Below are 26,745 nucleotides of genomic sequence, written 5' to 3' on the forward strand. Positions count from 1 at the left end.
ACTACCAAAGGAGATCCTACTCTGCTGGGCCCTTCAGCAAGGCCCTTAACCTGCAATTGCTCCAGGGGCGCAATACAATGGCTGACCCTGCGCTCTGACCCCAAGGGGTATGTGAAAACTAACAAATTCCTAATACTGTACAAGAAATTGCATAAGGCGAAATAATAAAAAAAAGACCTTCTAGAGCTGTTAGCAGCACTAATCACTGTGCCACCCTGCCACCCCTTACGCATACACTGCCGGTCAAAAGTTTTAGGATACGTCAGTTTTTCTTCAAATTGAATTAGTTGAAATGCAATGAATGACCTAAAATGGTGAAAAGGTAAGCAGTAAAGTGCCAGAGGTTTAAATATAAAGTTTAGGTTAGCAAAAACTGAAAATAAAGGAAATATCAGAATATCACAAATGGGCCGCCTTCAGGGAACAACTAACAGGTTACAACCTACAGATGTTCTGCAGTAATTAAAGTAAATGAAGCCTTGCAAGTTGAAGCAAGCAATTTACACAGTTGTCCCAACTTCTGTGGATTACTTAAAACCCTCCTGTGTAGTTAAAGCAGAGTTAGAACAGACTGTGTCACTACACCCCCTGAAGTGCAGAACATCTGTAGGTTGGAACCTGTTAGTTGTTTCCTAAAGAAGGCCCATTTGTAATATTCTGAAATTTCCTTCTTTATTTTTCAGTTTTTGCTAACCTAAACTTTAAATGTAAACCTCTGGCAATTTATGGCTTACCCTTTCACCATTTTAGATCATTTGTAATTTGTGACTGACGGCTATCAGCAAGAGTGAAAGGGAAGGTCTACAGGACGGAGGTGAGACCAGCTATGTTACAGTGGTGTGAAAAACTATTTGCCCCCTTCCTGATTTCTTATTCTTTTGCATGTTTGTCACACAAAATGTTTCTGATCATCAAACACATTTAACCATTAGTCAAATATAACACAAGTAAACACAAAATGCAGTTTTTAAATGATGGTTTTTATTAATTAGGGAGAAAAAAAATCCAAACCTACATGGACCTGTGTGAAAAAGTAATTGCCCCCTGAACCTAATAACTGGTTGGGCCACCCTTAGCAGCAATAACTGCAATCAAGCGTTTGCGATAACTTGCAATGAGTCTTTTACAGCGCTCTGGAGGAATTTTGGCCCACTCATCTTTGCAGAATTGTTGTAATTCAGCTTTATTTGAGGGTTTTCTAGCATGAACCACCTTTTTAAGGTCATGCCATAGCATCTCAATTGGATTCAGGTCAGGACTTTGACTAGGCCACTCCAAAGTCTTCATTTTGTTTTTCTTCAGCCATTCAGAGGTGGATTTGCTGGTGTGTTTTGGGTCATTGTCCTGTTGCAGCACCCAAGATCGCTTCAGCTTGAGTTGACGAACAGATGGCCGGACATTCTCCTTCAGGATTTTTTGGTAGACAGTAGAATTCATGGTTCCATCTACCACAGCAAGCCTTCCAGGTCCTGAAGCAGCAAAACAACCCCAGACCATCACACTACCACCACCATATTTTACTGTTGGTATGATGTTCTTTTTCTGAAATGCTGTATTCCTTTTACGCCAGATGTAACGGGACATTTGCCTTCCAAAAGTTCAACTTTTGTCTCATCAGTCCACAAGGTATTTTCCCAAATGTCTTGGCCATCATTGAGATGTTTCTTAGCAAAATTGAGACGAGCCCTAATGTTCTTTTGCTTAACAGTGGTTTGCGTCTTGGAAATCTGCCATGCAGGCCGTTTTGCCCAGTCTCTTTCTTATGGTGGAGTCGTGAACACTGACCTTAATTGAGGCAAGTGAGGCCTGCAGTTCTTTAGACGTTGTCCTGGGGTCTTTGTGACCTCTCGGATGAGTCGTCTCTGCGCTCTTGGGGTAATTGTGGTCGGCCGGCCAGTCCTGGGAAGGTTCACCACTGTTCCATGTTTTTGCCATTTGTGGATAATGGCTCTCACTGTGGTTCGCTGGAGTCCCAAAGCTTTAGAAATGGCTTTATAACCTTTACCAGACTGATAGATCTCAATTACTTCTGTTCTCATTTGTTCCTGAATTTCTTTGGATCTTGGCATGATGTCTAGCTTTTGAGGTGCTTTTGGTCTACTTCTCTGTGTCAGGCAGCTCCTATTGAAGTGATTTCTTGATTGAAACAGGTGTGGCAGTAATCAGGCCTGAGGGTGGCTACGGAAATTGAACTCAGGTGTGATACACCACAGTTAGGTTATTTTTTAACAAGGGGGCAATTACTTTTTCACACAGGGCCATGTAGGTTTGGATTTTTTTTTCTCCCTAATAATAAAAACCATCATTTAAAAACTGCATTTTGTGTTTACTTGTGTTATATTTGACTAATGGTTAAATGTGTTTGATGATCAGAAACATTTTGTGTGACAAACATGCAAAAGAATAAGAAATCGGGAAGGGGGCAAATAGTTTTTCACACCACTGTATATGAGCTGGAGATGGTGGCACTGACCAGAAAGCAGGAGACAGAGCTGGAGGTGGCAGAGTTAAAGATGCTAAGATTGGCACTGGGTGTGACGAGGATGGACAGGATTAGAAATGAGGACATTAGAGGGTCAGCTCAAGTTGGACGTTTGGGAGACAAAGTCAGAGAGGTGAGATTGTGCTGGTTTGGACATGTGCAGAGGAGAGGGTATATTGGGAGAAGGATGCTAAGGATTGAGCTGCCAGGGAAGAGGAAAAGAGAAAGGCCTAAGAGAAGATTTATGAATGTGGTGAGAGAGGACATGTAACAGAACAAGATGTAGAGGACAGGAAGATATGGAAGAAGATGATCCACTGTAGCATCGCTTAATGGGAACAGCCAAAAGAAGGAGAAGAAGAAGAAGATTGCATTTAATCTGCTTACATCTGAACAAAAACTGGACAAATGGAGGTGTTACACTACCGGTCCAAGGTTTTGGATCAGTTTAGTTTTAAATATTGAACATTCACAGCTATATTTATCAATTGTTGACTCAATCTGTTTTATATATGCCTTTCAGAGAGTACACATTCCACTAAGAATAATATACTAAGCACCAAAATAACAAATTCATCAATGGTTGAGACAGATGATAAAACACTGAGAAAAGCTTAGAAATGTAAAAATGGAGATAAATCGCCACAACCACAAGGACGAAATCTTTGTAAAAATGCATACTGCCTCAGGGACAGACACTGCAAATGGGGAAAGATGAAGAAGCGTCTGGAAAAAGTCTGGCATTCCAATTTGCGAAAAGGGCAAGCAGACTGACTGCTGGAGACAAAACAACCCCATCACTATCTAAGCCTTTTTTTTTTTTTTTAATTTATTTTTGTTCCACAGCCAAACTTGTGAGTTTTTTTTTCTTTTTTCATCCGAGCAGAAGTGACCAGACAAGAATGTTTTTGTGCTGCTTTAGAAGAGTGGCGGCTGAATGTCTTTGTGAGTACGTCATGCATGATCTGGCACCCTGTTGTGCCAAGTGCTACGAGAATGGGCACTGGCTCCCCATGACCCTGAACTGAATAATCGGGTTTTAAATGGATGGATAGATAAATACAAATAGTGTGAAGCCGTGGGGCATGTACAGCCGCCCTATCCCGACACAGACTGGCAGGACATGTGTTTCACCACACAGCACACCATTTATTTTCAGTTGGGTTTGCATTTCTTCTTCACTCCCCCAAAGTACAGCACAGTCCATACAGCACCACCGTCCATTCTCTTCGCCAGTCCTTCTGCCTCCACTCCTCCTCATGAGTTTCGTCCAGTTCCTCCCGACTCGGGCCATTAAGTGTAGGTGACTGGCCACTTTTTTTGGTCCTGGGCGTATTCCAGGTGGCTCATCAGTGTTACCTGGCGTCACTCCCAGGTGAGGTAGAAGTCCGCTATAGGACTCTGCAGCTCCCCCTGGCGGCCCCTATGGAACCCAGCAGGGCTGTACCAAACTCCAGCTCGCAGTGTGCCCTGAGGGAGTCCGTGGTGCCCAGCAGCCCAGAAGGGCTGCCCTCTAGCATCCCACGGGAGGTTGTGCCTCACCGATGCTCTCTCCCCCAGTTCTTCCATTCTGTTGGCATCCTGGCGTGGACATGGCCGTGGCCGCCCGTCACAATAGTTATGTTGATTAATGTTTCATGATATCTTACAGAAAATTGTTTAAAAATGATATTTGGGCTGCATGGTGGGACATGGTCCCTGCAACATGAACACTGGAAGAAGTTGGTTCTGTAAGTCAGCAAGACTTTTTCTAAAACTGATTTATCCTGAGCCATGTTGGGGGGAAAACTGAAGCCTATTCCAGCAAGTCAGGGGTACAACAAGGATGTATCATCTCACCAGTCCTGTTCCTGGTAGCCATTGACTGGATCATAAGACAGAGAACTTCAGGCAAGCCTACAGGTCTACAGTGGACTGTTCCAACAGCTTAAAGACCTTTATTTTGCAGATAACATAGTTCTTTTGTCCACCTACAAGAGAAGACCTAAAGACTGGACGACTTTGAAAAGAAAAGGGGCCTCAACGTAAGCACCAGCAAAACCCAAGTGATGCACATCAATCCAAGATCTGATGAACCCATTATTCTGAATGGAAGCCCACCCGAAGATGTTGAGGAGTTCATCTAACTTAGCAGTCTGTTGAGCAAGGACAATGCTGCAGCTAAGGACATTAAGGCAGGACTAGGATCTGGAAATCTGCACAATACAGCCTCAGAATAACATCAAATCTGTTTTGCTGTTGTACAGGTCAAAATGCAGGCGTGTCATCAAGAGTGACATGAAGAAGATTCACGTATTCCACAGTAACTGCTTAGGTAGAATTTGCTGTATCTTCTGGCCAGAGAAGATCTCGAATGTTGAGTTATTTAAGAAGACCAATTTGCATACTGTGGTGATGGAGATCAAGCGCAGCAGGGTCAAATGCCTTGGGCCAGAAGTGCATTCCAAAAGTAGCTATGAGTTGGACACCATCTAGGAAAAGGAAGCAAGGAAGGCTGAAAACAACCTGGAGGAGGACTATAGAAGAACTGAACTGAAAGAATTACACTTCTCATGAGGTGAAGTGCAACATGCTGCCACTGATTGAACAAGATAGAAGCAGATTGTCACAGCCTCGTGTTCTGTAAGGAACTAGGAGACATAAGAAGAAGAATTAAAAGATCCCAGCAAGGCAGGAACAATTCCTGGACAGAGTGCCAGTGTACCCTACACATAGACACACACACAGACACACACTAGGGCTAGTTTAGCAGTGCCAACCTACATAATAACAACAACGTATTTCTTGTATAGCCCAAAATCACCCAAGGAATGTCTCAGTGGGCTTTGATAGCCCTTTTCCCCAGCTGTGAGCCCCTAAAGAAGTTATGAAAACTCCCAAAACAAGAGAATCCTGAACACTCACCCAGAGCAAACTGACATGTTGGTAAAATCGTGTCATTTGAGGGATTCGTACAGGACTAAAATTAGAGAGGTCCTCTGGTAATAATTACTTTACTTACTAAACAGTGTCTTATGTGGGGAAGAAAGAACTTCAGTACCCGTTGTTGTGTTTGCTGAGTAATGTGACTTATATTATAAAGGATGGCTGCCAATGTGGTCCGAACTGACAGCATGCACCGGTATGTATACATTAGCTACCGGTGACTCATATGGGCAAGAATGGAGTAATGTTGGTAGGGGGGTACCAGTGTTGTTCACTAGCCCCGCCTCCCACACAGCTGGTTTAGTGTTGTTCACTAGCCCCGCCTCCCACACAGCTGTTTATGTGCTCCTCACACCCACACACCCTCCAATGCAGCTTTGATTGTGCTGCTCACCGCCCCCCTCCTGTGTACCTGTTTCAGTGATGCTCACTAGCCCTCCTTTGGCATAACTGTGGTTGTGCTGCTCACTGCCCCCCTCCCGTGCAGCTGTTATTGTGTTACTGACACCCCCCTTCCATGCCGCTGAGATTGTGTTGCTCACTGCCCCAGACTCATGCAGCTGAGGTGTTGCTGCTTACTGCCCCTCTCCCGTGCAGCTGTTTTAGTGTTGCTTACTAGCCCCCCTTTGGCATAACTGTGGTTGTGTTGCCCACTGCCCCCCACTGTTTTAACTGTGGTTGAGTTGCCCACTGCCCCCCTACGTTGTAACTGTGGTTGCGTTGCTCACTGCCACGCTCCTGTGGAGCTGTTTTAGTGTTGCTCACTAGCCCCCCTTTGGCATAACTGTGGTTGTGTTGGTCACTGCCCCCTTCCCGTGCAGCTGTTATTGTGTTACTGACACTCCCTTCCACGCCGCTGAGATTATGCTGCTCAATGCCCCCGTCCCATGCAGCTTTGATTGTGTTGCTCACTGCCCTTCTCCCACACAGCTGCTATTGTGCTGCTCACACCCCTTCCAGTGCAGCTGTACTTATGCTGTTCAATGCCCCCCTCCTGTGCAGTTGGTTTTGTGTTGCTCATTGCCCCCCTCCCACACAGCCTTTGTCGCACCTTTCTCCCTTTGATAATGCACCTTTGTCTTCCAAAACACCAGAGGTCAAGCACTTGGTGTTTATGTGTTGGTTCTTTGCTGCTTTACAGCATTTAATCCTCCTTGTGTGGCTGTCCACTTGTCGTTCATGTAAGAGTGCTTTGTGGCACTCGATAATTCATGGGATCCGCTTGCTCATCGTTCGTGTAAGAATGTTTTGCGGCGCTCAATACTTCACGGCAGAAGGTTGACGGAGCAGATTGGATAACAAAGATGAGAGCCAGTAAGCATCTAAGAGTGTGAGTAGTTAATAGCAAAAAAATAAATTTGCCAACCATTGAGCTTTGCATCTTTGTTGAACTTCGCGGGACTTTCTCTTTTTATTTCACAATGTGATCATGTCTCTCTTTTTCTGTCCAGGACGGCACCCCATCTTCAGTCATCTGTGCACCTTATTGGTTAGTGGCGCTCTTCACGTGGCCTGTCAATCACCACTGCTCTGTTCTTTGTTTGCATAAAGCACAGTCTCGATGCAGCACAGAGCATGGAAGTTAGCATAATATTAATAAATATCGACAAATAAAAAAAAATTGAACGACAAATAAAAATACCATGTGTTGGTGAATTTTCTTTTTTTATATAAAGTCACCAAATTTCAATCAAATCCCTTAAAGCGTTTTTGAAATTTTGGGGTATTTAGTTTTTTTTATTGTAGGGGAGTATTTACCACTAAATATGCATATATCGAAATGTCCTTTCTTAGCTGATACCTACTGACCTACATGTACCATTCTGCCAAATTTCAACTTTTTAACTAAATGGGAAATGGTGTTTTTGTTGATGAGTGACTGGATGACTTTTGCATAATATAATATATAATATAGAGTATATATATATATATATATATATATATATATATATATATATATATATATATATATATATATATATATATAAAATATGTGTGTGTATGAGATCTGTCTGGAAAAAGTCAGCCATTGTTAATATAACGAGAATGGTTTGTGTGGCATTGAAGTAACCTGGCAGCTAAGGAGAGTGGACTGGAATACGTATGCGTGAACAATGATGACTTCACTGGACTAGTCAGTGGAGGCTCTCGCTATATACTGTACATGTGCACTCTGTGGCATCCCATTCCATATGACTGAGCGAGTAGAGCAATGAATCTGAATCAAATTTTGTGTTAAGCTTGAACATTCAGAAGGGCTTTTGGGGACAATGCAATGAGTGGCGAAAGATTAAATCACCCTAGTGACTCGGACCCCCTACAGCCCGGATTTGGTGCCCTGTGACTTCTGTTTTTTTCCTAAAACTAAAATCACCTTTGAAAGAGAAGAGATTTCGGACTGTTGATAAGATTCAGGAAAATACGACGATGTAGCTGATAATAATCTTCTTATATAATACACTACTGCGACTGTTCGTTTGTCTGTCCAGGATTTTAAATCACCTGTAGCTCACAAACCGTTCAAACTATTGACCTGAAATTTGGTACACATATACTACGTGACGTCTACTGTCCGCTTTCGGGGTTATGATTTTTATTACTCTTTTTATTTTTATTTTATTTTATTGTACAATCAACTCTCGGCAGCGCGCAGCAGGGCGGCCGTGTGGCACATGTGTACAGGCGTCGTGCTCATCACTACCACCTTCGCAGTCACGTCCCCTACCTCTTCATATCTTAAATCATTCTTGAGGCAGATTGAAGTGAAAAATTAAGAAAAAAGTACTAAGTAATTGCAACACAAAAACTAACTTAATCAGTTTTAACCTGAAAAGATGCCAACGGAAGAAGAGAAGCAGCCGGCTGCCAGGGTGGAGATAAGAAGAGCTGCTCAGGAAGCAGCAAGTGCATCAACCTTGATCCTAACGCCACCTACCGCCCATCTGTCACTCCACCTAGTGGTGAGTTCTAGCCATTTCAAAGACGTCCGTCCTTTCTGCCTCACCCTATAGGACGAAAATCACTGAAATTAGTCGGATCGTCACCAGGTTTTTTTCAGTATTGGTGTTATTGCAGCAGTTTTAAAAGATGAAGAAACAGTACCAGTAGTGAGAGAAGAGTGGATTATAGCAGAAATAATAGGGACCAGAGAGGGGAGGCAGGCTTTGACCAGAACTGTAGGGAGGGGGTCCAGTTGACAGGTGGATGGCTTAGACTTGCAGACAAGTAGGAAGCTGAAAAGAGGAAAATGAGTGAGTTGGTGGGTGAAATTCAAATGAAGTACTGGAGGAATCTGTACAGAGAGACTGATGAATCTTCTAGATTTTTTCATTAAAAAAGGACATAAGGGAATTGCAAAATTCAGTTGAGTAAAGGTGAGAAGGTAAAGAATCCAGGGGTTGTGTGATATTGTTAAGTAGTGAAAAGAATGACTTGGTGTTTCCTTCATTAGAAGAAATAATGAGACTATAATAAACTGCTCCAAAAAATTAAAGGAACACTTTGAAAACACATCAGATCTCAATGGGAAAAAGAAATCTTCCTGGATATCTATACTGATATAGACTGGGTAATGTGTTAGGAACGAAAGGATGCCACATCATTTGATGGAAATGAAAATGATCAACCTACAGAGCCCTGAATTCAAAGACACCCCAAAAATCAGAGTGAAAAAATTATGTGGCAGGCTAGTCCATTTTGCCAAAATTTAATTGCAGCAACTCAAAATTGTACGCAGCACTTTGTATGGCCCCTGTGTTCTTGTATACATGCCTGACAACATCGGTGCATGCTTCTAATGAGATGACAGATGGTGTTGTGGGGGATCTCCTCCCAGATCTGGACCAGGGCATCACTGAGCTCCTGGACAGTCTGAGGTGCAACCTGGTGGCATTGGATGGACCAAAACATAATGTCCCAGAGGTGTTCTATTGGATTTAGGTCAGGAAAGTGTGGTGGCCAGTCAATGGTATCAATTCCTTCATCCTCCAGGAACTGCCTGCATACTCTCACCACATGAGGCCAGGAATTGTCGTGCACCAGGAGCCACTGTACCAGCACAGGGTCTGACAATGGGTCCAAGGATTTCATCCTGATACCTAATGGCAGCCAAGGTGCCTTTGTCAAGCCTGTAGCGGTCTGTGTGACCCTCCATGGATATGCCTCCCCAGACAATCATTAACCCACCACCAAACTGCTCATGCTGAATGATGTTACAGGCAGCATAATGTTCTCCATGGCTTCTCCAGACCCTTTCACTTCTGTCACGTGCTCAGGGTGAACCTGCTCTCATCTGTAAAAGCACAGGGCACCAGTGGTGCATCTGCCAATTCTGGTATTCTATGGCGAATGCCAATCGAGCTGCATGCTGCTGGGCAGTGAGCTCAGGGCCCATTAGAGGACATGGGGCCCTTGGGTCACCCTCATGAAGTCTTTCTGGTTGTTTGGTCAGAGACATTTACACCAGTGGCCTGCTGGAGGTCATTTTGTAGGGCTCTGGCAGTGCTCATCCTGTTCCTCCTTGCCCAAAGGAGCAGATACTGGTCCTGCTGATGGGTTATGGACCTTCTATGGCCCTCTCCAGCTCTCCTAGAGTAACTGCTTGTCTCCTAGAATCTCCTCCATGCCCTTGAGACTGTGCAGGGAGACACAGCAAACCTTCTGGCAATGACACGTATTGATGTGCCATCCTGGAGAAGTTGGACTACCTGTGCAACCTCTGTAGGGTCCAGGTATCGCCTCATGCTACCAGTAGTGACACTGACTGTAGCCAAATGCAAAACTAGTGAAGAAACAGTCAGAAAAGATGAGGAGGGAAAAATGTCAGTGGCCTCCACCTGTTAAACCATTCATTCCTGTTTTGGGGGTCATCTCATTGTTGCCCCTCTAGTGCATCTGTTGTTAATTTCATTAACACCACAGCAGCTGAAACTGATTAACAACCCCCTCTGCTACTTAACTGACCAGATTAATATCCCATAAGTTTCATTGACTTTATGCTATACTGTTCCTTTAAAAAAAAAAGTGTTCCTTTAATTCTTTTGAGCAGTATAGTTAGATTTGGTTTGGGCAATACAGTTCTTGTAATAAAATATATGGTATTTGTACAGCTCTTTGTGAAGAAAGAGTCCAGTTTTTTTATATAACCGTTCAAGTTGCCGGCCTTTGGCTTTCAAAAGCCGAAGTTCAGGCGTGAACCAGGGAGCAGAAAAGGAGAAAGAAACAGATCTAGTTTATAATGGAGCGACAGAGTTAAGAATACCATTAAGTCCAGTGTTATAGTGTGAGACTAGTTCTTTGGAAGTGGATAAATTATCAGTGTCCATAAGGGAATCAATACTAGAGGAAAGAAAGTCTAAGTTAATATTCTTAATATTATGGAAAGAAATGAGACGGGAAAGCTTAGTGTTGGAAAGTGCAAGTTTGACATTGAATGAAATAAGAACGTAATCAGTTATGGGGAGTTCATCCACAGTACAATCAAGTGGGGTAACGCCAGAACAGCAAATCAAGTCCAAGATATGTCCTTTGGAATGAGTGGGAATCCAAAACTCTCAAGGCAGGATGTAAAGTCTCTAGTAATTGGGACATTGATATTATCCATATGTATATTGAAATCCTACAGAAGTGTTATGTTTGATGAAACAGTAGATAAGTGTGTAAGGAAAACAGCAAAGTCATTCAGAAAGTCATTGTTTGGTTTAGGGGACCGGTAAACAGTTCCAGTGATAGTAGGAATAGGTCCATTTAATTGACATACAAGAGATTCAAAAGAATTGAAGGCAGGAGCAGACAACTTTCTATCTTTTTTACGATTAACTGACATTCTAATGCTGGCGATTCCTACAAAGGATTTTGCAGAGGGTTTTGGACAGTGGAATAGATTCTAGGAGGACTTTGTGAGGTCCAAGGTGCCTACTTTGAAGAAAACTGAGGCGTCATTGTCCTGTGTAGAATGTTTCATGTATCTTCTTCAATAAATGAACCTGTTTTTCATGTTACATGGCTGGATACTGTCCAGACAGACCACGTGTATGTGTGTGATATACACACACATATATTCATCATATATTGATTGCACTTTAGTTTTTGATTTTTTTTTTGGAACCCTTGTAATGGTGGCTGGGAAAGCAGACAACCTGAAATGTCAAGCAACGGTTGATGGACCACTCTGTTAACCCATTCTAATACAAAGAAAAAAAGACAACTGGCTCAAACAAAAAAAACAATATGTGAGTTAATCACAAGGCAACACATTCAGTTCTGTCCTTCACGAGTGTCAGTTGAATATCTGGTGCCACCTTCCGGAAACGGGACGGCTTTATAGGGCTGAGACTGGAAGGGGAGGGGCTTTCTTTTTGTGTCAGGGCGGGGTCAGGCATCCTCCTTGGGTGTCTTTTATTGGCTGCGGAGTAAAAGAAAGATAATGTTAGTGGGAGTACCACCCCAGAACCAGGAAGGTGGTCTCTATAAGCACGAGTCTATGTGCGACTGCCTATTTGATGTATCCACAGTTATTGTAAAACACTTTCAGCTTACTTTGGTGTATGAAGCTATGCTACCATATAGAAATGAATGTTGTAGCGCACATTGTCATTTGTTTATCTATCCATCCATTTTCCAACCCATTGAATCTGAACACAGGGTCACGGGGGTCTGCTGGAGCCAATCCCAGCCAACACAGGCGCAAGGCAGGAACCAATCCCGGCAGGGCGCCAACCCACCGCAGGGACACACACACCCACACACCAAGCACACATTAGTGACAATTTAGAAACGCCTATCCACCTAACCTGCATGGCTTTGGATGGTGGGAGGAAACCTTATACTACAGTGAAATTGTTCCTTGCATTTCTCCCCCAGACTAGTGGTTGCAGAACAGTTTGCTTGGTTCTTACTTGCCAGTGATTGTGCCAGTGTGTGGATGCGTACATGACTCGAGTCTATGATGGACTTGCATAGGGTTAACATACATCCGGGCTTTCACAGAAATGTCCTCTTTTTAGGTACCTGTGGGGGCAGATTGTACAAAACTGTCAGGTGTTCCAGTTTTTTCACTTTGTGTCCCACCATTCCTAAACTTTTTTTTTTTTTTTAAGTTTTGCTTACCATATAATTTTCAACAAACATTAGATGAACCTGCAAAGGTGATGCCATAGATGAGTAGTGGCCCATTATGGAAGTAATTAAAATCGCACCAACCAAAAAAGACACTTAAATGGAGAGAAACTAAACGGGGGGACCCTGACCTTACCCCAGCAGTCTTTTTTTTTTTTTTTTTGTGTGTGTGTGTCCTAGACTTGCAGCCCCGGTCCTGTTTTGGTTCCTGCCTTATTCCTGCCCAAATATCCTCAGCCCCTATGGACCTTTATTATTATTATTATTATTATGTATCTGGCAGGTGTCTTTATCCAAGGTGACTTAGAAGATCAGGAAACGTTGCAACTGTTAACAAAAATCTGTAAACAGTTGTAACAAAGGCAGTTAAAGGCGTTTACAATTCACTGTCTTAGTCTGTACATCGCACGGTCTGTCTGAATTGGTTTTAGTTGGTTATGTTAAATGTTGTTCTTTAAATTAGCACGAGGCGTTGGCTTATTGGGATCATTCCTAACAGGTGCGGTGATTTAAAAGATTCTTCTTTAAGACGGTTTATTTAAAACATACAACTCCTAGGAGTGAAAACACTCAACACATTTTTCTCTAATGTGTTTCTTATTTTTTGCAGGATAAGACCACTAAGAAACAGAGGATGTAGGATCTCCGCCGATTTAGACATCATGTGACCACAAAGGAGGCGGAACCGTGGAAGGGCAGGAGGCGGGTTTAATTTTCTTTGGACCAATCCTGCATCGTTGAAAGGAGAGGCGGTATTTTTATCATTGGCGTCACCACGGAGTCGTGGTTAGAGTGACATCATCTTTTGTTTTGCTGTCGTCTGAACTCCATTAACGGGAGGAGGGGGCGGTTCCTACGGTGGGCAGGATGGGCCAGTCCCTGTCCTCCTCCTCCTCCACTTCAGTGGCTGCGGCGAAGGCAAAAGGAAAAGCAAAATCAGGGGAGAAAGCGGCTCCGAACAGGCGAATGAAAATCCGCAGGATAGGCGTCGAGCACCGGGATCTGGTGAAGAGCAAAGAGGACGTGGTGGGAGAAGCTAACAATGGACTCTTGGGGATGAGGCACGAGGATCCTTGGTCACGTAAGGTGCAGGTTGATGGGGACCACGAATCCGCAGCGATGGAGAGTGGGATGAATGCTGCAGGAGTCGGTGAGGCGAGCTTATGGCTTCCCTCTCCCGACACCCAAATCCCTGAACCCACCGATTCCGTGCAAGCAGACTCATCTAATAGCGTGCCGAAATGTTCAGGCTTTGCTGGAACCATCCCGAAGCTCATCATTACACGGGACTCGGGGGGAGCGCCAGCCGGGGTAAGCAGCCCGGGGGTTGTCCCAGACGAGGAATCTCCTTGCTCGGACAGTGGCTGCGGAGGTTCACCGGTGCCATCGCTGCTTTTTAGAAAGCTATCCAGTTCATCCTCCGCTGGACTATCTTCTGCCTCTTCTTTCGAGGAGTCCGAGGACGACATCGTCGGCAGTGACGCGGAGCCCAACGGCCAGCACGTGAGCTGCGTGCTGGGGAGCCCGGAGGAGCAGGCCGGGGTAAGTGGGGTCACGGGGCGGAGCTCGTCTGGGCTTTATGCATTATTACCAAGTCTACATTTTTATTCCTAAAGAAAAAAAAAATCTACCGTTTTGTGTTTTACATTATTATTTATTATTTACCTGACGCCTTTATCTAAGACAGCCTGCAACAGCCTTCCTCACCTTTTCTAACGCTGAGAAACTTGTCCAGGCTTTTATCACACTCCGCATCGATTATTGTAATTCCCTACTGGCAGGTGCGCCTTCTAATCTTGTATCACAGCTCCAGCTTATTCAAAACTCGGCTGCAAGAGTCCTTATACGAACCAGCAGCAGCGAGCACATCACACCCATCCTGCTCCGTCTTCGCTGGCTCCCCATGTCTTACAGAATCGATTATAAAATTCCACTAATAACCTACAAAGCCTTAAACGGCCTTGCGCCAAACTACATCAGTGACCTTCCCCATCACTATGTGCCTGTCCGCCCACTAAGGTCCTCTGATTCTGGCAATCTTGTTGTGCCCCACACTAATCTACACTCCATGGGTGACAGCAGGGCCTTCAGCTGTATAGCGCCCAGACTCTGGAATGACCTACCGAAATTAAACAACTCAAAACTTTTCTTTGAATTACTATCTTATTCTATTTATTTGGTTTAGTACAGTGTTATATACTGTATACCCTGTCGTTTTTACTTAAACTCTGTGAAGTGCCTTGAGCATGGGAAAAGCGCTATGTAAATAAAATGTATTATTACAACATTTTTGATTCAATTGATTACATTTTTCTTTGTCTAGTTGAAGCACACAGCGGTGACTTGCTCATGGTCACAGAATGTTAGTCGCAGGATTTGAATCTCCAGCCTTCGGGGATCGTATCCACTATGGCACATTGTTGCAGTGCAGTGTACAGTGTTTATATGCATTAAACCCTTTATGTCTCAAAGCATGCTTACATATATGAAATTTACCTGAATAAATATGAGAGGTTGACAGTTTGCACTTGATAAATAATTATCTGTATTTTTAAATTTCCTTTAAATGATTTAAAATTCATTTCTCATATTGTATTGTTTCACTGTAACAGTCTGTACACATTGATCTTTATATAGTGCCTTTCATGTGGAGTAACGTCCCAATGCAGTATAACAATACCAGTACGGTGATGGAGACTAGCTGGATATGCAGGATTGCTCACTATGCTTAGTTAAAACAATGGCTGCCAAGCTAAAGCCGCGGCACTACTTAGAAAGAAACATGCCGGGCACACAGAGATTTGTGGTGGGATCTGGTGCTACAAACTGGGGTGGGCTTAGGGGAGAGGGGTTTCCCTGGGCTTGAACCATTGTTTGGGTCCCACCTGTCTGCTCTGAGGGAAACACAGAAGAACTAGTGTGTAACATCAATGCTAATTATTTTGTAGTATTCTGGGACAGCAAGTAGTACTAGAGTGTGCAATCTGTATGGATAGCCACAAAAAACAGAACGAAGAACTACACAGTAAATAGACACAGTGTGTGTAATGGGAAAGCTTAGCATACAATTACTTGATGTCTTTTAGAGCACAGTGTTCCATATCAAATATTAAAAACACACAGCGTTTGATCCTTTATTTTGTGAGAGACAAGGAGAGAAGGGGGAAAATTATTATCCTGGCAACTAGTTATCTTCACAATGTCGGGTATTTTGAACGGTTTTGAGTTTGTCACGATATGTTAATCTATTATTGAGCTGTTGCTTTAATTCCTAAATGTATTCAAATGCCTTTTAATATTTGAATATTCCAAATGTTATTGGAAGATTCAAAACTGTCCACTCAGCTTTGTTCTCCTTCCTCACTACTGGATGCATTAAGCTTGGATTCCTGTATTTCATGTCACATAGCAGCATCATATTCATATATTTGGTAGAAGAATCTCCATAAATGAAGCCGACAAGTTTCTGTTTTGCATATTTTGGCTATTTTGTGGAGCTGCACTACAGCGTGCTGTCACTCTGCTTGTTGGTTAGCGGAGATACACAATGGCACTCCACCAGCAATAGGTAAAACATAAAATTATGGTAGAGAATGAGAATTTGTTTTTGGATCTGGTTAATAAACAGAGAACATTTGTTGGTCGCGGCACGGTGGCACAGTGGTAGCGCTGCTGCCTCGCAGTTAGGAGATCCGGGTTCGCATCCCAGGTCCTCCCTGCGTGGAGTTTGCATGTTCTCCCCGTGTCTGCGTGGGTTTCCTCCGACAATCCAAAGACATGCAGGTTGGGTAGATTGGTGATTCTAAATTGGCCCTAGTGTGTGCTTGGTGTGTGGGTGTGTTTGTGTGTGTCCTGCGGTGGGTTGGCGCCCTGCCCAGGATTGGTTCCTGCCTTGTGCCCTGTGTTGGCTGGGATTGGCTCCAGCAGACCCCCGTGACCCTGTATTCGGATTCAGCGGGTTTGGAAATGGATGGATGGACATTTGTTGGTATTGGGAAACAAAATGTGTGCCAGGTTAATAAATACCATATTGTTAAAGCAGCACACTAATAATCGCCTTGCTGATGTTCCATCTCTTTTATGGATACAGTATGTACGCATGGCAGCCAGAATTTGAAATTTATATTCAAAGAAATACGTTGTTAGACTCAATTATTGATTCAGGACACCACACAAGCACATAATTGAAGCTTACCCTAATAATCAATAAATTATGTAAATAATTCTGAATAGGTAATCTATACGTTCGCTACAGACGCCACCATTTTTTAAATGTAGTGTTTTTATGCTTTCTGCCAGACAGTTGAAAGGTGCTCGTCTCTCGCTTGCTGCCCCCTTGCAGAATGATATATGGGAACTCTTATTGCATGTTGATTATTATCAACTGCTATCCACAGAATTTGCTCTTGGAAACGAAGGATTCTTTTTTGCTCGCCGCCAGGCAGTTATTGTATTTTAAATGGTCCTCTCGACCGTTCGTGCCCCTTTTTGCTGCAAATAGTTAATGGAATTCCTGTCTGTGATTGGCTAGGCACAAAAGTCACAAGTTAGGAAGACTGACTTCCTCATTTATTGCCAGTCAGTGTCATCAATGAATTGATTGCTAAAATCCTGTTATCACATTTTCATGAATGGACCCAGCAGGTTTCTTCTCTTTTTGTTCCTTGCAGTGTGGATGCCGAGATTTAATTGAGTGAGAGTAATGTGTAATCGCACAAGATGCTGGTACACTTTGTGATTTGATCCTTTTAGATCTCTGCCCTGCTTTTGACACAGTCAACCAGCAGATCCCTCTTGCCACCCTGTCTGACCTTGGCATTGCCAGGTCTGAGTCGTTCCTCTTGGGCAGATCCTACTGTGCTTCCTGGCATGGAGAGATGTCAAGGGTGCACCAGTAAAATATTTTTTTCCCTGCATCAAGCAGCACTAAGTGTAGGATTTAAACATTTTTTGCAAACGTATTAACTTTAAGACAAGCGAAATATCACACCGATACAAGTGTTCAGACCTTTTAGTCAGCACAAAAGTGAAGCACCTTGGCAGCAGATCCAACATGCAGTCTTCTTAGATTTGACGTGACAGATTTTTCAGCCATTCTTCTCTGCAGATCCCGTCAAGCTCTGTCAGGTTGGGTGGAGACTGTCGGTGGTCAGCTGTTTTCAGATCTCTCCAGAAATATTCGTTTGGGTTCATTTCCTGGCTCTGACTGTGCAACTCAAGGACATTCTCAGAGTTTACCCTTAGCCACTCAAGTGTTGTCTTTGCTTTGTGCTTTGGGACGTTGTCTTGTTGGAGTGCAAACCTTAGGCCAAGTGTAAAGTCCAGAGTGCTCTGGAGCAGTTTTTCGTTAAGGCTCTCTCAGTGCCTTGCTTTCCCTCAACTCCAGTTCCTGCTAGAGTCCATGTGGTTAATTCCACTGATTGCGCGTTATTAGAAAAGGCAAACATATCCCTACAGAAGATCCAACAGTTGAGCACAAACCAAGCCATGATATCAAAGGGATTTCCTACAGAGGTTGGAAATGGCACAGATCTAAGGAAGGCTACAAAAAACATCTCCGACATTGAAGGGTTTCAACAGCACGTGGCCTCCATAACTCTTAACTCTTTGAGGGCTGAATGTTTTTTGCAGGCAACTCACTTTTCTGAAAAGCACACAGAGCAAAGGTTTCACATATTGCTGTGGCTGCTGTCGGCACCTGTTCAGGGTCTCTGGTGGCTGTGTAGGGGGCAGCTCGATGACGGGTGGGAATGCATGGCAGGCTGTCTGCCCTGACTGTCTTCGTATTTCAGTGTGACACAATCTGGTTTGTACCTCTTGTCATCGCAAGTGGCGATCCTCCCAGGTGAACACCATCACGATCAGCTGAAGCCCGGTTCCTCACTTTCGTTTTCAATCTCCACCTTCAGATCACTTGCATAAAAATCGGAGGCCAACAAGTCAGAGTCTGAGTCAGGCAATAATACGCGAAACGTCACTCACCGAGTATTTTGCTTTGGTCTCTCGCTAGATGTCGATGCCATTTTAGAGGCCGTTTGCTCTTCGCTACTCACACATGCACATGGAATCTCGGTCATATCACCGAAGCTGACTTTCCTTCTAGAAAAGAGAGCCGAACTGAAACAAAGCAGCAAGTTTTACGGCTGATTACCCTTCGCTACCCCTATATTTCAACAAAAGTCGACATCCGCCTTGAAAGAGTTAAATGAAAAAGAAGTTTTGTACAACCGTAATTCATCCTAGAGCTGGCTGCTAGGCCAAACCGAGCAATGGGGGAAAAGGGCCTTGGTAAGAGAGGTGACCAAGAACCTGATGGTCACTCTGGCTGAGTTCCGGAAAACCTGTGTGAAGATGGGAGAAACTTCTGGAAGGGTAACTACCACTGCACCACTCCACCAATCTGGACTTTATGGAGGGTGGCCAGGTGATTTATGGCATCTCATTTGTATATTGAAAAAAATATACCAGAGGAAACTCAGAAACCAAGATTCCCTGGTCTGATGAAACCAATACTGAACCATCTGGCTTAAATTCTACGCATCCAGTTCTAAGAGGTGCCTACGAAACCAGGCACTGCTCATCATCTGTGCAATACATTTCAGTGTTGAACCTTGGTGCTGTCAGCATCATGCTGTGGAGTTGTTTTTCTGTGGCTTGGACTGGAAGACCAGACAGGGTTGATGGAAAGCTGAGTGGAGTAAAGCACGGAGATCTCCTTAATGGAAAAACTGCTCCAAGACAATTCTGGATCTCACATTGGGTCGAAGGTTCATCTTGTAACATGACATTCACCCTAAACACAAAGCAGATACAGCATATCAGTGGCTTAGGGTAAACTCTGGGAATGATTTTGAGTGGCCCAACCAGCGCCTGAGTTGAACTCAATTGAATCTCTCTGGAGAGACCTGAAAATAGTGGTCCACTGACGGTCTCCATCTAACCTGACAGAGCTTTAGAGGATCTGCAGAGAAGAATAGGAGAGGAAATCTCCAAGTCCAGGAGTGTGAAGCTTGCTTCTTCAGATCCAAGAAGATTCTGGGCTGTATTCGCTGACAAAGGGGCTGAGTATTTGTGTCAGTGGGAAATTTCATATTCCTAAAAAAAAAAATCTAAAATTCTGTTTTGTCATTCTGGGGTACTGAATATTCCTTGATGAGGGAAAAATGAATTTAAGCGATTTTAGCACTGTGCGGCAATGCAACAAGATTAGAAAAGAGTGCACAGGGTCTGAATAATTTCTGAAGGCATGGTATGTGCAGAACATCTTGCTGTTACTCTGTATGTGTACATGTCATTGAGCAATTTCAACAGAATGCTTTGTGCCATGTTGTTATTTTCTGTGGTCTTGTAGTTGATTGCACATACTTTCTTACAGTAAAAACTGTTAAAAAAAAATCAAATTACCAAAAAAAAAAAGAAAGAAAAAAAAAACATCTGGAAAGACTGAAAAAGATGAAACAGAATTTAGAAAAAAACTAAATGAGTTTTATAGAGCCATCACTTCAAAAAGCACCACATGGCCTAGTTGCCTGGACCATAGCTAACTAATGGGCTGGGGGTTACATGTAGTTTTAAAATGAATTCCCAGCCGTGGTTCCATTGATGTGGAATTCTGGGCAGGTGGTGGATGTGAAACAACCTGGAGTTCTCTCTGCTGCCCAGCTTGCCTTCACAATATGTAATTATTACTGGTTAATGTTACTGCTTCACAGATCCTGGGCTTGAATTCCAGGCCCATTTGGATTTTACATGTTTTCCTAGTGTCTACATGAGCTATCCTGTGATCCCCAAAGGTGTGCATGTTAGGACAGTTAGCACCTCTGGACTGGCCGAGTCTGAGTGTCTGTGTGGTTTGTGTCCAGTGCTGGACCCCTCACAGCCCAGGGATAAAGCAGGATTAAAAATGTTACGTTAAAACATTGTTATTCAGGTCTTATTCTATTTCTCCAATAGATTGCTTAACCTCACTATAGATGACCATAATGTCCAAGGCTACTTTTGGTTATACAGTAGAACCTCTGGTCACGAACGTTTCCAAACGCGTACAAATCAAGTTACGATCAAAAAGTTTGCCAAAATTTCGCATCTGTTCACGACCACATGCTCTGGTGACAAACAAAAATTGGCCAGTTTCCCTTCCGGTTCGTACGTGCCAATGATTTCTCATTCTCCGTTTCCCATTTTCTCCACCAGAACTCGACTCATGCAAGGTTAGTTTTCTTGGTTGTTTAGGATTAGTTTTTGTATAAATTAAGGATTTTTCAAACTTGAATTTTTTCCCCCCGTACTTAAAACACATAACAAATGTGTTTACGGTGAGCGGTTCTTAAGGGTCTAGCACGAACTTGGTCTGGCACAAACTGTTATAATGTTAGTTTTCTTTGTTGCTCAAGGTTTTCTCAGTGTTATTCAATGGTTTTACATTTAGTTTACTATTACACTGTGCTTTTAATTGTATAATTAACTATTTTTGTACTTACAAATCTTAAAAAAGAAATTATTTACACACAGTTTGTACGGTCTGGAGCGGATTAATCGTATTTGCATACAGTCTTGTCGGGAAGTTACATTCAGGTCGCGTCCAGAGTGTTGGAATGAATTATGGTCATGAACAGGTAAATAAATGTCTTCAGTCATTCAAGACCAGGACCACCAGATGTCATAAAAGGACTTATTCACAAGCTGTGAGATGCATAAACTTAACATCTTTACAACATTAATTTAAAAATATGTCTATCTGGGAGGCTATTTCTGAATAGATAGGTATGTATAACTTTGTTTATCCCCTTTGGCTTGTTACAGAAGATCTCTAAATAAATCTATACATAGATTGATTAAAATATATACATCCAGAATACGGTCTGAACACACCCCAGAATGACTAAAAAGAAAGAAAACTTCTCTGATTGAAACATTATGCAAGCGTATTGCTGTTGGTATGAAGGAGCCCCAGTAGCATTTCTTGACAGGAATGATGATTAGTGTTGACCTTTTGCTGTTAATTTTAATGTTTTACACCTGAAGTAATAGAAATAAAGTAAAATATTAAAGCAAAGTTTCTGCCCTCGGACCTGTGCAGATCTCCCTTTTCCTAGCTGAGATGAAGCCTCGTGAGCAGATGACTTTGTCTTAAGATTTTACAGTTCAGTTTTGTGTGTATGACATGAGCTGGATTCAACCTGAGTAAGCAGCCGGGAAGTGGCATCCTTTGACGTGTTGTCCTTTTTCCCCAGCTGCACTTCCCACATTCTTGTGAGATGCGTCATTCGTCGTGAGGCATGCTGACTTGAATTACGCAGGCAGGATTGAGCAATGCTGCCATTGTCCCTTGACTGCCACACTTGATGCTGGTTTTTGGTGAACAGAAGCAGCTTAGTAATTCCATTGACTCACTTCCCATAAGGGAATGTAGAGCTTTTCTCCGTAAGGAGCTTTGAACATGCTGTCGTGATCACAGGCCATTGAACGTCAGACGCTCTACAAATAACTTCCTGTAGAGCAGAATTGCAGTTGTAAACATTTGATATATCACCGTTTAATTTTTTTTTTTTTTGCTGATCAGCTAGAGAGGGAAAAGAAACAAACAATAAGTTTAATGAATGACTTGCAGTCTGAAGGGAGACTGAACCAGTCGTTTTGCAGGATGTCCTTGCAGTCAGATGGAGAAGGTTCAGACTAAAGTCCTGCTCAGCAACTCAGTGGTACCTGTCTTCTGTGTGGCCATAATTCACTTCAGTTTCAATTTATTTTTATATAGTGCTCTTCATCAAATGCAGGCTCAGAGTGCTGCAGCATGTTCACAAGTAAAATGTAATTACTTTACAAATTAGTCAGTCATTATCCAACCCGCTATATCCTAACACAGGGTCACGGGGGTCTGCTGGAGCCAATCCCAGCCAACACAGGGAACAAGGCAGGAACAAATCCCAGGCAGGGCGCCAGCCCACCGCAGGATACACACAGACTAGGGACAATTTAGGATGGCCAATGCACCTAACCTGCATGTCTTTGGACTAATTGCAAAATGCTTACACATAAAACACACACACTTATTTAAACACACAGTAAACAAATATATCACAGTAAATGGAAGAATATTGGTCCATTAACATTATCTTTGAGCTGTGGCCATTTCATAATGGATGATTGGAAAACAAATTCAATACAGTAGCATCAGTGTAGATAATTGAAAACTGTGGGTTCCATTATCAGTTATACGAGACAAAGTTTTAGACCTTCACACAGAGTCACTGTTCTGGAGAATTCTGCCAGCTGGCTTCCGCCCAAATGCTGGCCATTCTATGGTGGAAATCTGTGCAGGACATACAGTAGCATCTTTTCAGTGGGCAGGAAAATGGCTTGGAAATCAGATGCTGAGAAGACAAACCGAACAGAGGAGAGTTATTAATAGGTTATCAGCAGCTCTAGTCAGGGTATGCTAGACTAAAGTAATTGGGACTTCAGCCTGGATATGAAAGCTTTGAATAAAGGGGCATCTCTTATACAAGTGGGCAGATTGCTCCATAACTTTGGGGCTCTGTAAGTAAAAGCTCAACCTCAAACTGATGTTTGGTTAAGCCTGGAAATCTTTTCTTGAAGTCTTAATGCATGCTCTGCTTTGTAAATAATGATAAGTTCAGATAGGTAAGCAGGACCTTGGCCATTTAAGGCTTTATGGATAAGTAGGGAAGATATTGATGTTGGCCCTATGCTTAACTGGAAGCCGGTGTAACGACTTTCAGAAGAGGAGTTATGTTGTTGCACCTTTTAGTTCTTGCAATGACTTGTGCAGCAGCAATTTGAATTAAGTGGAAGCTGCTTATTGAACTGTTTAAACCGCTTTTGAATAGTCAGTCCTGCTTACATGAACATTTTGGGAGTAAGTACTTGTGTTGTGTTATAGAGGCAGATCAAGATTCAAATGCAAACGGCAAAAATCAAAGTCAAACATTTTGAACCAAAGGTTCAGTACCAAAACAAGAATCTGAAAAGGGGGTTCTAAGAATTGAATATGATCAACAACAAATGGTTTAATACCTGCAAACTCAAGTGAGGAAGTGCCCATTGTGTACCTTAGAGGACACATCCTAGTAATGAGGCTCCCCTGTCCTATTGAGACACAAAATGATGGTGCATAAGTGGACACTGTGATACATTGGTATCCCTTCCAGGTTTTATCCCTTGCCTTTTGCCTAGTGCTGCCATGGTAGTCGCTGGCTTTCTTTGATTCTGAAATTGATTGAGTGGATTTGAGAAGGTTATGTTTTGCCATCCATATCAATCCAACAACCCCATTTTATCCAACGTCGGGGTCCCAGGGAGCCAGTGCCTATTCCAGCACCGTTAGATCGAAGGTGAAATTCCGCCATGGATTGAGGATCTGTCATTGCAGACCACTGCCATTCTCCCTCCAGACCAGTTTAGAATCACCAGGTTATCTAACCGGAGTGTGATTTGGATGTGACAGCAAAACCACACAGGCAAAAATCCACATGTGCATATAAAAAATGTGGAAAAGCATCAGACTCACTTTCACGTATCTGGTGTGCCATTCCTCCTAATATAGGTGGCAAGCTTATTAAGACATTTTGAGCTATTAACTTCAGACTAACTATTAAAAAAATATACTGAATTACTATCGCCCTTTTCTTTTCATTCTCATTGAAGTCCTTGCGACTTATATGCAAACAGTTGGTTTCATGTCCCAGCAGCAGGTAACTATGCAGATGTATGTATAAATCTATTTACACAAGTCCACTGGGGCTGAACACGGGGTCAGTTCCTGGGTCCATCATTGTCTGGGTAGAGCGTGCATTTTGTCCCTGTGCCTGTGTGACATTTTTTTCCAAGTATTATATTTTGTTTCCCATTTCTTAAAGATGGGTAGGTTATGTTAATTGACACTTTCAGGTTGTCTTGGAAGGAAATGGCAGTGACGTATTAATCACAGCTGCTTAGTATCTTGACGCTGGATGCCTCTGATCTGGACGCTTGCCACCCAGTAATGGAAAATCGCATGTTGGTGATTGCATCTCTTCTATGACCTTAACTGATTTCCGTTATCTTAACCTCTTTGATCAGCAGTTCAACTTAGTGTTTTTGATTGGCCTATTTTCAGATATCACTTATCCAAATGAAGTTGTCATAGTTTGCCTATTTGGTAATGGAGCCGACTTTAGGATTGTAGGAACTTGAACTCTGTGTGTGTGTTTATATTATTCTCGCTTCATATTTAGCATTCATATAGGAGGCTGCAAATGTGCAGCCAAATTTACCAGGCTGATTTCAATAAAACTTTTTCACCCAAATAGAACTAATGCTCTTACTGCAAGAAAAACTCTTACCTTCCATCTGCCTAATTTGGGATCAATCCAAGAAATTCTTAAAATTCCACATCTTGCTTTAAGAAAACCATTAAGGGATGCTTCACATTTTTCAGAAAAGTAAGCCAAGTCAAATGCTGCCACATAGCTTTCAAAAGGGACGGGCACATTCATTCTTCAACTGCTGTCAGTATGGGCTTTAACCTGTCATTGTCCACAGTTGACTCCAGGTGGTCTTCTCGGGTATAATGTCATTTCCACATAAGAAAATGTGATACTTTATTTTTGAATTACTGCTTGTATCTCAATGAACTCTCAACATAATGGGTATTATATTTACAGTGGGTACGGAAAGTATTCAGACCCCCTTCAATTTTTCACTAAGGCCAAAAGGTTCTATCTTGGTCTCATCAGACCAGAAAATCTTATTTCAGGTGAAGGACTTTGAGATGGTGAGAAATAAGAAGGACTCTGAGATGGTGAGAAATAAGATTCTCTTGTCTGATAGAACTTTTTGGCCTTAATTCTAAGTGGTATGTGTGAAGACAACCAGGCACTGCTCATCACTTGTCCAATACAGTCCCCACAGTGAAGCATGGTGGTGGCAGCATCAAGCTGTGGGGGTGTTTTTCAGCTGCAGGGACAGGATGACTGGTTGCAATCGAGGGAAAGATGAATGCGGCCAAGTACAGGGATATCCTGGACAAAAACCTTCTCCAGAGTGCTGAGGACCTCAGACTGGGCCGAAGGTTTACCTTCCAACAAGACAATGACCCTAAGCACACAGCTAAAATAACGAAGGAGTGGCTTCACAACAACTCTGAGACTGTTCTTGAATTGCCCAGCCAGAGCCCTGACTTAAACCCAATTGAGCATCTCTGGAGAGACCTAAAAATGGCTGTCCACCAACGTTTACCATCCAACCTGACAGAACTGGAGAGGATCTGCAAGGAGGAATGGCAGAGGATCCCCAAATCCAGGTGTGAAAAACTTGTTGCATCTTTCCCAAGAAGACTCATGGCTGTATTAGCTCAAAAGGGTGCTTCTACTAAATACTGAGCAAAGGGTCTGAATACTTAGGACCATGTGATATTTCAATTTTTCTTTTTTAATAAATCTGAAACAATTTCAAAAATTCTTTTTTTTGTCTGTCAATATGGGGTGCTGTGTGTACATTAATGAGGGAAAAAAATTAATTTAAATGATTTTAGCAAATGGCTGCAATATAACAAAGAGTGAAAAATTGAAGGGGGTCTGAATACTTTCCGTACCCACTGTAGGTAGATTTGCTCAGGTAGTCTTAGTCACACAGGACTCTTGGGTCTGAAGCCAGAAAATTCCAAAGTGTGTGGAGTGCTAATAAAGAAAGGGTTCAGGGTTTGTGATTCTCCATCTGAAAACAGTCTAGTGCTCTGGGTTCAGTTCCAGAAAAGCTGAAATTTCTTCCCTTTGGACAGGAAAAAAAAAATTAAAGGAAAATATGGAGCTATGAAAAATAAGTTTTTCATAAATTCAATATGCAAACTGAATGCTTTTTTTAGAAAACTGTGACATATTGGATGGAAGATCCATGTTTGGCTGCAGGTAAGGTTGATTTGTGATATCAGTCAGTCATTTTCTAACCTGCTTATTCCTAAACAGTTGCGGAGGAGTTGGAGCCGATCCCAGCTAGCATAGGGCACTAGGCAGGATCAGGCCCTTGGACAGGGTGCCAGTCCATTGCAGGCTGAACACACAACACACACACATATCAATCATCTGTACATTGGAGGCAATTTAGTATCGTCGGTGCACCAAGCCTGCTTGTCTTTGGACTGTGGGAAGAAACTGGAAGAAATCCAAACAGACCCGGGGAGAACATGCAAACTCAAAGTAGGGAGGGAACTGGGACACTAACCT

At 42.8% G+C, this 26,745-nt stretch overlaps 1 protein-coding gene across 2 annotated transcripts in view; it reads left to right on the plus strand.

Moving 5' to 3' along the window:
* itpkcb (inositol-trisphosphate 3-kinase Cb) overlaps positions 1–26,745 on the plus strand; it is a 215,559-nt gene that overhangs the window by 84,850 nt on the left and 103,964 nt on the right. For both annotated transcript variants that reach the window (XM_039768129.1, XM_039768130.1), the window contains exon 2: positions 13,134–14,065. In XM_039768129.1, the coding sequence (XP_039624063.1) occupies positions 13,391–14,065 (675 nt within the window). In that variant the 5' untranslated portion in view covers positions 13,134–13,390. The remainder of the gene's footprint in view (positions 1–13,133; positions 14,066–26,745) is intronic.

Source organism: Polypterus senegalus, chromosome 11, assembly GCF_016835505.1.
Source record: "Polypterus senegalus isolate Bchr_013 chromosome 11, ASM1683550v1, whole genome shotgun sequence".
NCBI classification, from domain to species: domain Eukaryota; kingdom Metazoa; phylum Chordata; class Cladistia; order Polypteriformes; family Polypteridae; genus Polypterus; species Polypterus senegalus.